General features: G+C 32.2%; 2 protein-coding genes across 2 annotated transcripts; both read right to left on the reverse strand.

Annotated features, from left to right (window-relative positions):
- Positions 1–1,414: 1,414 nt before the first annotated feature.
- LOC130648458 (metabotropic glutamate receptor 3-like) lies at positions 1,415–4,701 on the reverse strand. The gene is made up of 2 exons (XM_057454511.1): positions 4,635–4,701; positions 1,415–4,016 (listed from the first exon to the last, which is right to left on the reverse strand). The coding sequence occupies exons 1-2, from the start codon at positions 4,699–4,701 to the stop codon at positions 1,423–1,425; spliced, it is 2,661 nt and encodes an 886-aa protein (XP_057310494.1). The 3' UTR covers positions 1,415–1,422.
- A 1,959-nt stretch (positions 4,702–6,660) lies between these two features.
- LOC130648804 (metabotropic glutamate receptor 3-like) lies at positions 6,661–12,847 on the reverse strand. The gene is made up of 2 exons (XM_057454905.1): positions 12,735–12,847; positions 6,661–10,036 (listed from the first exon to the last, which is right to left on the reverse strand). The coding sequence occupies exon 2, from the start codon at positions 9,954–9,956 to the stop codon at positions 7,584–7,586; it is 2,373 nt and encodes a 790-aa protein (XP_057310888.1). The 5' UTR covers positions 9,957–10,036; positions 12,735–12,847; the 3' UTR covers positions 6,661–7,583.
- Between the last annotated feature and the right edge of the window lie 211 nt (positions 12,848–13,058).

Raw genomic sequence — 13,058 nt, forward strand, 5'->3', positions numbered from 1 at the left:
TGGAGAAGCCTATAAAACGTTTTATCATCTCTTTCGAGAAATTTTACCGGAGGTAAAAAATATGGACAGAGCTTGCGAGGTCGATACGCTGACCGAGGGTAATATTTTTCGGAAGGGATAGATAAAACAGATTATATTGTATTTATTAACTGATAGCACTTTTGTTTGGGTTTGTAGAAACCAGGATTATTTTCTAAAGTTTTACTTATGAGACATGGTTGTAAAAACAAGGTTTTGTTAAAAAAAGAAAACGTTCGTTCGATTTGAATTTTGTTGATTCAAATTTTCAAAACAAAACATCGAATAACCGTGTACAGAATCTTCTAAAATGTTTTTGAAACAAAGTTTATTCTTCGTCAGAGAAAGAATCTATAACACAAATTCGACGTCATTTTGCTTGTTGATCATTGAGTTGATTAAAAACGTAATATGTTTTTAATATGTTAATTATCAACATTTCTTTCTGTTTTTCTGGCGGAGTGGTTCGAGATTTGAATTTTACTACAACTTGATTTTTAAATCAGTATTTAGCTATGTTTTAATTCTCCAGCAACTTATTTGTTTACATTTATAGCTACCATTATGGCTGCTATAAGGTTAAAATTTATACTGTATAAAGCCTGAGTAAAGGTTTTTCGGCCATTAAGCGCTGCGATTTCCCGTATAAAACAATTGAAAATAGCTATCAGTCAATAACATGCTGTATTGCTTTGGCTCGTTATTTTTTGTGTTCACAATTTTTAAGTGTCTTTATAATCTTTGCGGCTGATGTGTTTACTCGAATGACCTAATTGATTGTCATGTCATAACCTGGCTAAAACAAATGAGAAAGAAAAAGTAAAAATACATCAACATAATTAATATTATTTTTCTATTCAAAAAATCTAAGCTTCAATATAACAATAAAGCATTTACATCACAAATATTTTTATAAATATTTTTATTAAAAAATCTAGTTTTGTTTCCACTAGGAAAGAATCAGTCTGCCAAAATAACAGCCGAATCGGAAGAGTGTAGTAAAATTCAAACTTGTCTGCTGGATCATGTTAAAATCAGGCTTTCGAAAATTATTGGTGACGCCCACGTCTGAATGAAGACGCACGCACAAGTAAACACAGAGAGTAAACACGAAAGAGATGTATAAAATAGCTAAGCTAATAGAATAGAAAGGAAGAGGTATTAAAAATTAAAACTAATAATGAATTATTGACCATATTTTACTTTTAAAAAAATCTTTACGGCTTAATTTTTTTTTAAATAAACGCTTCTATGCACAAATAAATGTCGGGGGATAAAACTTGATAATTAATTGAACGCCCAGATTTACAACGCTTCGACAAATGTAAAACCAAGTAGTCCCTGCAAAGTTTTTAATTTTAATTTCAACATTTCAAATTATCATATCTGATTATTTTCTTGATATCAAAGTAGTGCGTCTGTTAGTTGTCCATCAAAAGTTATTTCAACATTTCCCGTCGTATCTTGAACAGAGTTTGAGATCATAGCATCAGTTGCCATACGATATGTTTCAATGGTTGTGGCTTTTATGTGTACACCCTCTGAAACGCTCATTTGATTCTCTGCTGCTGTGTCTGCCTCATCTGTTGGTGCAATAATAAAGGATTTACCTCGATTTGTAATAACAGATTTGCTTTGACTTAAATTCCATGAGGGCGCGCTATTATTATCAGGTTTTAAATGTTTCTTATTGGCTAACATGTTAATTCGATAACCAAATATACCAATCAGCGTGATGAAACCTATTGCAATGCAAATCCCGCACATAAAGTACTCCCTGACAAAATCATTCTCTGGAAGCAAAAAATAGGCTGGGATAAAAACTGACCAGGTTATGCAGGTGATGTACAATGTAACACCAATATGTTTAGCTTCGTTGTAGTTCTTCGGAAAGTTGCGAGTCTTAAAAGCAAGCACGGTACATGCCAGGATGAAAAAAACACTAATGAATAAGTTCAGACACAACCAGATTGGATTTCTATCCCCTGTGCAATGCATTGTGATATGTTCTCTAATGGTTGAAATATGTGCAATCGGTTTCGGCAAGTTTGTAAGACACCACACTCCCATGATAGCGACCTGTGCCAACACCACTGCAATAGCTGATAATAGCAATGATCTGGAGCTTACCATCGTCGGACGCTTTACAGTTTTCTCAGCATGTGTGAAAATACGGTATATTCGATGTACTTTAAGAAACAATGGTACGTAGCAGCATAAAAATGATACTCCTGGTAGAGAGGAACGAAGTAAGCATATAGCAGGTGTTGGTTCACATAGGAATAACAATGGACTAACAAAAATAAAAAATATTCCTATTAAGATCATGTAGCACAAATCTCTTCCTGACGCTCTTATGATTTTATATTTGTCATATATGACGTAGCACAATACAACGATAATTGTACTCGATATTCCAATAATGCAGATAATTATTATAATACTGGGTGCAGCATCTTGATCAAACTGAATTACCTTTACTGATAACGGAACACAAGCATTAAAAAAACGATTAGGATTTTCTGTTTGTTTACACGGTCTGGTAAAGTTATATATAATTATATGATTATTAGGGATTTTTTTGCAGCTCCAACAACATTGTGCTTTCTCAATCTCCTTGTCTGGCTTGGCTATTTTCCCCAATGGACACTTGTTACTGCACTTGCTCTGCATAGACCTTTTTATTGATGAACTGCTATGTGTTGTTATCAGTTGACCTTTTCTGGTCTGTAGTAAATTTTCTGCCGTTTTTCTTTTGTCACTTTTGATTTTCCAAGTCGCAACTAATTTGTTGTTTCGGTGTTTGGTATACTGATTAATATCATATTGAATATATTGATCCTTGTCCTTTTGTATTGTGCCGTCAGCAGAGGAAAAAACTTCTCCAAGATAGTTAAAGATAGCACGATTCTTTATAAATGACTCCAGGAGCGTTATGTTAAAGTAGTGCATTTGAGAAAGCACAGAATATGATAAAGTCAATATATCTTCGATGACTTCAACAGATAGTACAGCTGTATGAACAGAGGTTGACGAGGCATAATGTTTATCTGATAGTGTTTCATTTCCACTACAATTTTTCTTGAATAGATTGCTAGAATCAAGGTTGCATTTGAATATAATTTCCCAGTAGTGTTTAAAATAATCAAATAAATTCGATTTTGGGTTTTGTTGTAAAAAGTATTTCTTAAATCCATCTACCTCCTTATATCGCAAATCAAGACTTAACACGTCCGCTACAACATTTGCTAAGCTTTTAGCCACTTCAACGTAATCTGTGCAGCCATACATGCATAGAATGTAAAATCTTTCTGACAAATTTCTTCTTGACATTGTAAAAAGTAAATGTCGAGAATCTAAGGTTGTTGTAAACATCACAAGAACTTTTAATCGTTTGTCACGATTTAAAGAATCGACTGCATCAAAATAGGAACTCTTTGTTGTATTTTTTGGTAAATTGATACTTTTTGCTAGGCAAATACCAAGTTTTTTTAATTGCAATATAAATTTAGATCCATCTCTAACACCATCATAGTTGTAGGAATTAATAACGCCTACATAATTCCATTCCATTTCTTGGATAAAATCTAAAGCCGCCTGAATGCGATACCAATCTGACGGTATAGACCGTAGCATATATGAATTACCCAAGCCATGTTGAGGGAAATCGGTATAGGATGCAGAATAAGAGATAGTAGCTATTTTGAATACAGATGTTAGTATACTAACTAAATACGAAGTTTCTGATGAATACGGTCCAATAAAGAAAGTTGCACCCTCCCTAAAAGAAACTAATGCAGCACGAAATACTTGAATGTTATCTTGACAATCAAGTATCTGTAACTTTACTTGATAGCCATAGTTTGTAAAAAAAGTATGATTTAAATTATGAACACGATATTGAATTGCCAGAGTCAACATGACTCCAGATTGAATTTTCAAATGGTTGTCACGATCTCGCGTTTGGACCAAAGCAGCTACAACGATTGTTTTTGTATCTAAAAATTAAATGTAATAAGTATATTATTATTATTCCGAATATTGATACAGGATATAGCCACTTTAGCATTTGTTGCCCCCTAGCTGTGGTGAAGACACGAAGCGAACTCCATAACCACAAGGCCACAAGCCACATAAAACTTTATAGGAAACTTTGTAGGGAAAAAAAAGAAATTAGTCGAGTTTTAACTTTTTATCTGTAAGATTAACTTTTTCCCGAAGTAGCACAGGATGGTCATTTAAATTCTATTACTAATTAAAGGCAGAACATATTCCAAATTTATTTTACTTATATTATCAATTTTTTAAAATCATACCGTTAATGAATAGCCTGCTACAAAATTTTGTTCTATCACGCTGTAATCATTGTTTAAAAGTAAGTCTCGTAGGAGGCATTAAAAATAAAAAATCGTATGACGGTAACAATAATGCCACAAAACAGTTCCATCCAAATCCCAAATGAGTTAAAAACTTCCACGCATGCTAACTTAACTATACTGAATTTAAAGATCAGAAATACAATTTATCAAGCAAAAGTTTCACAACCATGCAATTCAGAAAGGGTCTATATAAATAACATGATTTTGCTATGTATTGTGCCAACACATTTAAATTACCTGCTTGCAGATCAGCAACCATCAATGAAAGTATGATAGAGATCAGAAGTGAAGCCTTTATCCCCATTGTATATCGACAATAGTAGCAATTTACCATTAACTAGCTAGCTAGGTAACTTTTCTTAAATCTGTTCCGCATGAAAGCTATATGCTATATTCTACATTTTTTTTCTTACTTAACTATTTTAGATAAAAAATAATATATCATTTGAAACTTTAAAACCAATATTAAGTACCAGTATACCTTCCTGATAAATAATTCTGAAAGATGTCTCATCTGGTGTCACTTTGAATCGCCGGACTTTAAATTATTACTAGGAACAGAAGGATCCTTTAATTAAGTGCGTCTATTAACATTTTTTCTCCACCCATCAGAAATTACAGCAACAAAACTATAACGAGTGGAACAAGAGTCACATGAGACAATTTCATTCGGACAGGTAATTTAGCTTAAAAGACATCTATTGCATCACAATATGTAAAATATTGCACTGAATCGTTATGTATGCAATACAAAAACTATAGATTATTAATGGACCTTTTCTCCGGTGGTGAGGAGCCTCTTTATTATTTAAGGTTTGATAAAAGATGTATCAGTTATTGCGTTTAAACATGCCAATTCGTTAAATGTTAGAAAACACATAAGACAAGTGGTACTAGAGTAAAGTATAAGCTAGCTCATGTTGTTCGCACAAGGGTTAGGAGATAATCAAAATAAACTCTGTTTCTATATCTGCTACAACTGTTTTTCACATGAAAATTACTCCGCGGGTTCACCAATTAGCAATTTAGTTACTCTACGGGGGAATCTGAATGAAGCTGCGCTGAACCATTTTCAACACATAAAATAAGGCTATTATTATAGAGAAAGCGTGCCAGCGTTAACGAAACCAAACTTATTTTTTCGGTATAGTTATCCCTGGTCGCGACATATAAATTTTGAACATGATAGTCACTAGAATAGAGAATAATATTTTAATGTTAAAATGTAATAATATAATAGGAAGAACGTTTTATGAAATTAAAGATATATTTACACAAGGAATATAAACAGAAATTAATACACATTAGTCGTTACCCGTTGAACAATCCACGGTTCGCCCGTCTTTTATATTACACGCTATTTTATGTGCCCGTTGCAAGATACTTTTCTTGCGGATAGATAGAGAAAATACGGCTATTATTATGGAGGCTAGTCAATTACCCCGTGGAGGAATCCACGATCCGCCGCTTCTATTTGTGCATCCGTAGAACAAAATGGGGATCGGCTACCATTTTAAACAAAACATGTGATTATTAAATACAGAAGGAATTTATATATATATATATATATATTCTTAAATCTGCAAAAATAAATTTCACATTCTTTTTAATACGGACAAAATCTTATCTTTTGCATTTTACCTTTTTTCTTTTTTGTTTGCCATTTTCCTGTAGATTCATTAAAAAAATCCTCAGGACATAAGACTACAGCCATTTAGGGATACTGTTTCTTAATTTTTAATTTCGCAATTTCAATGTATTCAATGAATATGCGCTTTCCCAATTGTTTGTACTGCATTTTTCGCAAGTTTTGATAACTTATTTGCAAACTTTGAATCCACAATCCTCTTCTACGCAAATAAGTTTTTCTCTCAAAGTAGGTAGATATTTTATTCTGTAGAGAAATGATACTACTGCACACGCTTTACAAACAAAACGAGATTTTTACTTGCTTAATTGCCTAAGTTTCTGTTATTTACAGACAAACATTTTTTTTGCTTGTTGTCTGTCCAGCTAGGAAGTTCAAAACCACGCGTTTGTTTGGTCAGTTTGCGCGCAAATTAAAATGAAACTTTCTATTTTTATCGTATAAAACTTTTAGAAGTAAGAATTATAAGAAGGAAAGTGTTTTTGTTTATAAATCCTGTTGTTTGTTCTTTATCCTTTTTTTTACTTTTCCTACTTCAAGCCGCGCCTATTGCTTACAAGTTGTAGTGTTATGTTGGGAATGTATATAGAAGGTTTAAGAATGTAAAACAATTACTTTGTATTTATCATCTCTTGTGTTATCATCAAACTACTGTACAGTATTGCCATAGCCCAAAATGTAATGCCACAAAATTTGTCAATTGGTAACAGATATTTACAGACATCTAGAACCAAAAAGTTTTTTATTGGCAATGACTATAAGAATTAAAAGGCTTTAGAAATATAACACATGTGCATCTGCAAAAACAAAAACAAACAAACAAACAAACAAAAAACACAACAACACTGGAAAAGTAGTTAAGATAAAAAATTATTAATCAGTAAAATATCTTCGTGGTTCATGCAGAAACAACAAAAAATTATTGCAAAAGTTAACGAATTCGCCAACAAGTTATATAAGCTCCACCTTTAGTATTCTGTAAAATATACAACGTTAGTGCAGCATTTAATAGAGCGTCATCGAACAAGTTTTTCTCCTCTTATTAAGATAAATTATTATTTCACATTTTTACCGTGTTCCGTGATGCGAATAAAATCTTCAACCTATGGTTTCTCCTAAAAGCCTGTAATGACTTTATAGGACTTTTAAAAAGGTCGCAAATTTAAGAAATTTAAACATGACAAGAGATCACTATTAAGTTTTATACTAGTCGTTAGTCCGTGAAAAAAGCTGCGGTGGATCGCCCATCTCGCATCTTTGCCAACTGCTTACATGAAGTAATAGAATTTGTGGGAAGGGGTTATTACTATGAATAAAGGTTCGATTATAAGGGTATTTTCTATAACAAAACCCCGGTTTTTAAATTTGCTCACATAGAGACAGCGATTATTATAGAATAGATTGTTTTTTCTTTGTACGTGTTTTGAAATATTACCAAGTCAAAATTTTGTTCAACTGAAAAAACTATTACAATATAAAATATAATATATACAGTTTAAATAATATATATAGTTATAAAATGAGCAAAGTCGGTTAATTTATAGTGCAGCTGAGGCGTTTGATTGAAATGTATCCTCTGTAGGGAATTTTGGTTGTAAATTTCCATCATTCGAACAGTTTTGACTTAAAAACCAAGATTCCAAATTTTCATCCCCACGTTCAGTAGCATATTTATTCAACAACAAACGAATTTTATACCCAAACAAACCAATTACCGTAATGTAACCAATAACAACCGATATAGCACCCATAAAATACTCCCTAATGAAGTCTTTCTCTGGTAAAAGAAAATATGCTGGTACAAAGATGGACCATGCAACACAGGTAACATAAAGCGTGATCCCAATATACTTTGCCTCGTTGTAGTTCTTTGGGAAATGCCTTGTTTTGAATGCCAGCACTGTACAAGCTAACATAAAACATACACTTAGTGCGAGATTTAATATAAGAAATAACGGCGACGAATCCCCCTTGCAATGTATAGTCAGATAGTCATTGTTTGTAGACACAATAGCGTATGTCACAGGAGGATTGGTAGTGAGCCAAACTGCTACTAGCAAGAACTGGACACAAACAAAGCTACTTGATATAAAGAGCAACGATCTTGAACTGATAAGAATTGGACGTTCAACAGTTTTCTTAGCATGTGTGAATATTCTGTATACTCGATGCACTTTTAGAAACAACGGCGCATAGCAACATAAGAAAGCAATGCCAGGTAGTCCACTTCTTATTGCACAAAGGGATAAAGAAGGTTTTGCAAAAAAGAACAAAGGGTACAAGAATACAAGAAATGTCCCAGTTAAGATCATGTAGCATAAATCACGTCCAGATGCACGGATAATACGGAACTGATCATACTTGATGAAAAATATAACGACATTGATAACAAAACATTCTCCAATAAGGCATGCAAATAATAAGAAATACGGCGTCAAGCTGTTATCAAATTGAATAAATTTTCTCTTCAATGGGATGCAAATACTGCTCCTGAGATCTGCTAGTTCTGTTGATGCGCATGATATGCATGCGTCATTCACAACTATAGCATTCTCCTGACATCTTTTACATTTCCAACAACACATTGCTTTTTGCAGATGAGAATCTCTTTCTTTTACATAACCCAACGGACATTCCTTGCTGCACACAGAATTTAAAAGTTTATTTGATGTTCTCAAATTTCTAGACAATACTGACTTTTTTGAACCCCACGTTGCCATACTCCAGTTACCAACCATTAAATGTTCATAGCTTCCATGTTTGTTTCGTTTATACTGATGGAAGTCGTATCGATAAGTTACTTCCTGTCCACATTCAAAAAGTCTGCTGGAGTCACAGATTGTGCCATTAACTGACAAAAGAACCATGATTTGAAATATGGGTGAGGTTAAAACATCAGGTCTGGATGGATCAATAAAACATTTCGTGTGATTTGGTGTGACGGTAACATTGCAGTTCGCCGAAATTAGTATACTTAAGACTTCGGCAATAAGGTTTACAGAGTTAACAATCGTGGAAATTGGAGTTAATTGGTTGAAGTGACGCTCAGATAGTCTTTCGTAACCACTACATGTTTTAACATGTTCTGATCGATTTCGCAGTTTACAGGAAAATAAACTTTCCCAGTATTGTCGGAAAAATACTTCAGTGTTATCTATTGGGTTTTGTACTAGGAAGTATTCTTTGAAGCCTTTTACACTTGGATGGTGTATATCAATGCTTAACACGTTTTCTGCAGTTTCCTCTACTTCTCTTACAACTTCGATATAGTTTGTGCAACCATATACACAAATAAGGTAAAATCGATTGATAAACTTTCGTGCTTTCAATGCTTTTAGTAAACAACGTGAATTTGAATTTGTTGTAAAAAGTATTAAAATGTTTAATTTGTTATCAATGTTCAAGGTATCAATGGCATCTAAACAGTTGTCTGCGCTGGCTTGTTCCTGCAATGTTATATGATTAGCTAAGCAAACCCCGTATTGCTTTAATGAATTAATAAATTTGTGAGAATCTCTTTCTCCATTATAGTTAAATGAGCTGACAACACCAATGTAATTCCATTTCATTTCAGTTATCAAATCAAACAGGGCGAAAATGCGAACCGAATCATCTGGAACAGAACGCAACATGTAGCCCTTGTTGGGACCATACTTTTGAAAATCTGTATTACTTGCTGAGTAAGATACTGACGTGAGCTGAAATGTTCCAGTTAGGATACTGGTGACATAAGACGTTTCGGAAGAGTAAGGGCCAATCATAAAGTGATAGGAATTTTTAAAGGCATACAAAACAGCTTTGTTTACATCATTTTCATTCCTGCAGTTTATGATATGCAGACTAATGTTGTAACCGTAAAGTCTGGATGTTTTGGTCACTTCTTGGACTGCGTACTTCATAGCTAACCCCATAAGGACTCCAGATTGATCATTGATTCCATTATCCTCTTTTATTGCTTGAATAATTCCTAAAATCTTGAACGTACCATTTCCTAAAAAAATTTTTTTTCATTTCACATTAGAAAATGAATAAAAAATGCAAAGAATATTGTACAAAGATGAGAAAAATATCATATTAATTTAACTTGTTTTCGAAATTTCGCATTTAAACTTATTAGCTAAAAAATACCCAAAAGACTTGCTACATTTAAAAAATGTTTTCTTTGTACCTAGTAAAACTTTTCCAGAAAGAACACTCGCTCCTAATATAATTCCCACAATGCAACAAAAAGGTGCCATCATCTTAATTCTTCAACGTACAAATTCTTTATTCCATTTTTATTTCCAATATTTTATTTCCAATCTTAGGAAAACAAAAATTTAGCATTTACTCATCATATGAAATATAATAACAACATCAAGAGATTCTAAATACATGCGATTGTATTGTGTAGTCAAATAATAATACATGCAACTCAACTTAACCGCATCTCAATACTTATGTGTTGTGCTGTCTACCTGTTTACAATTCCCTTTCATTCAAATCATGTTATTGCTAACTTTTCTTGCCATATTGGAATACAACATGTTTTTGTTTCAATGCAAATGTTAAATTATAAATATTTGTATATGCTTCCATTTAATGTGTCGAATAAAAAAGAACCTGCTACTAGCACACCTGTGTTTTTTTCAATCATCCTGATATTTAATATTAAAGAAATAGTTACAGATGTTAAAGCTTGGAATATTTTCGCAGTTCAAGTTAACAAATACTCTAGCCATTGTCATATACATCAAAAAGATTATTGCGGTTGTTTTGTTGTCACTTTTCTCGGTTCTGTTTAGGTAGAAAGTAATTTTTTTGAAATAATTTGTTTTGCTTAGTTGCCTGCTCCTGATCCTGTTTGAATTCCCACAGGTACTTCACAACAACATGGGAATTTTGCAATCACTTATTCGGTCGAACTGGAGATGAACACTTCTTTTTTTACAGTGCACAATTTCAAAACATTTTTCTTTGTATTACACAATTTCAGAATTCAGGCTTATTTTGTTCTTATTATTGGAGTTTTTTCTCAATTTTTTTTCAAGTTTTTTTGTGTTTACATAAAATAGGTGTATATTGTTGCTAAAAAAACTTAATAATTGTGTCCATAAACAATCGTGCCAGAGAAGAAGAAACTCCCACTAGTAATGGTTAGCTTAAGAGGGTATTATAAGAAAATTTAATTCCTGGATTATTCCTATTTTTATGCCAAAATTAAAATAAAAGTAGAGCCTGAAGCTGTCGTTATTTTGTTGTTATTTTTACAGGCTCATGTTCTTATAAGATTTTTTTTAAAAAAGAGTGTATCAAAAAAAAAAACACGAGATCTGTTTATCCACCAGAGATCAGAATTTCACTGAGTATTTCTTATAAAGTTACTGGAAATTTGTTAACAAAAAAATTATTGTGAATTAAATTTTAAAATATTTTTTGAATAAATTTTTGTTTATTGTTGGTACGATGCATAATTAGAGTTACAGTAACTTGAACCATCTTTGATGCTAACAGACCATAAAATCAGGATAAAGAATATTTTAGTGTTGCGATCAATACAAATGCGCAGTTTTTTAATTCCTTTAATTCATGAACAACACAGAACTAGTAACTTTTTTTTAATACTGAATTTTTGTTTCTTTTTTTACATTTGTTCTAAAATCTGATATCAATTTTAACAAGATGCAAGATAAACTATCTCGCATAACAATGTCACCCACATCACTGCAACAAAATATTTTTAGTATATTAACAGGGTCATTTCACAGAATCTAAATATTGGTAAAAAAAGGATAAAAAATTGATACAGGTGAAGACATTTGTAATCCCAGCGAGTGTCATCAAATATACTTTTTAGTTACTTTCCATTTCATTGTATTTTATTCTAAAACGGCGTCTAGTTTTACGACCTAACCAGGAAATCTTAAGGGAATTAATTTTCGTGAACTCAGCAAGTCCTAATATTCCGTGTAAGAATTAAATGTCACAATTCCGCGAAATATGAAGTTAACGACATTCTTTCTTCCAATTTATATCTTATTTCAAGGGCTTTTAGACAGCCTTTTTTGAAGTTTTATTGCGGGGCAAAATGAATGTTTTATTTCGGTCTCTTTCGTTATCTTTATAAATGTTTACGTGATTAGTCATCTCGTCCTCAAAATATTATTGCAAACCCTATTCATTTAAAATGAAGCTAATGCGCATGTACACAAAACTGTGGCGCATGTGCAGTTTACACAACAAAACTCCATCTAGACAGAATGAGTTTTTATGCGGTTTTAAAGTCTTATTTATAGTTTTAAAGTCTTAGGTTCATGTAAAGGCTACATTATGTAGAAATCATAAAATAAAGGCAACAAAGATTTTACATATCTTTAGTGATAGGAAATGAGAACAATCGTTGTGAAAAAAAAAATTGTAAAAACTAATTTTCCCGAATTGTCTAAATCTCACGAAATTCGTAAAAATCAATCCCAAAAATTTGTTCAGGTGATACAACCCTACCTTAATATTTTTTTGCAGATAATTATATTTAATGTCTGTTATTTTTGTTGATTACATACGAAAAGAAAACCTTTTTTAAAGTCATTTCGACATTTATTACATTTAAATGAAGCTTAACGAAATGAAAACTAGACATTTTCAAATGATATCGTTCTAGAAGTCCAAGAAACCAACGAAAATAAAAGATCAAAAATAAAAGTTCTTACCTTCCTAATATTGCCAACTACTATTTAATCTAAATTTCTTAAGATGTAATTTAAGAGCTAAATGATAGGAAGCGCCAAACTTCTGGCATAATTGACATTTAACTGTCACTGGTTGCCGCATTTAAAAATTTGTTGAATAGAGTTTCGTTCTTTAAATTAAACAAGGTTTCGCTTTTGAAATCATCAAAATAAGTTTCTTTTTTAATTACAATAGTATGCAACGATACAATGGATGACTAATTTAACCTTTTTAAGGCTGATTATTTTTTATCTCGCTAACTTTAATACTTTCTTTTTTTCATTTATACGAACGGAAGTCTCTAT

The sequence above is a fragment of the Hydractinia symbiolongicarpus genome, chromosome 7 (assembly GCF_029227915.1).
Source record: "Hydractinia symbiolongicarpus strain clone_291-10 chromosome 7, HSymV2.1, whole genome shotgun sequence".
Taxonomy (NCBI): Eukaryota; Metazoa; Cnidaria; class Hydrozoa; order Anthoathecata; family Hydractiniidae; genus Hydractinia; species Hydractinia symbiolongicarpus.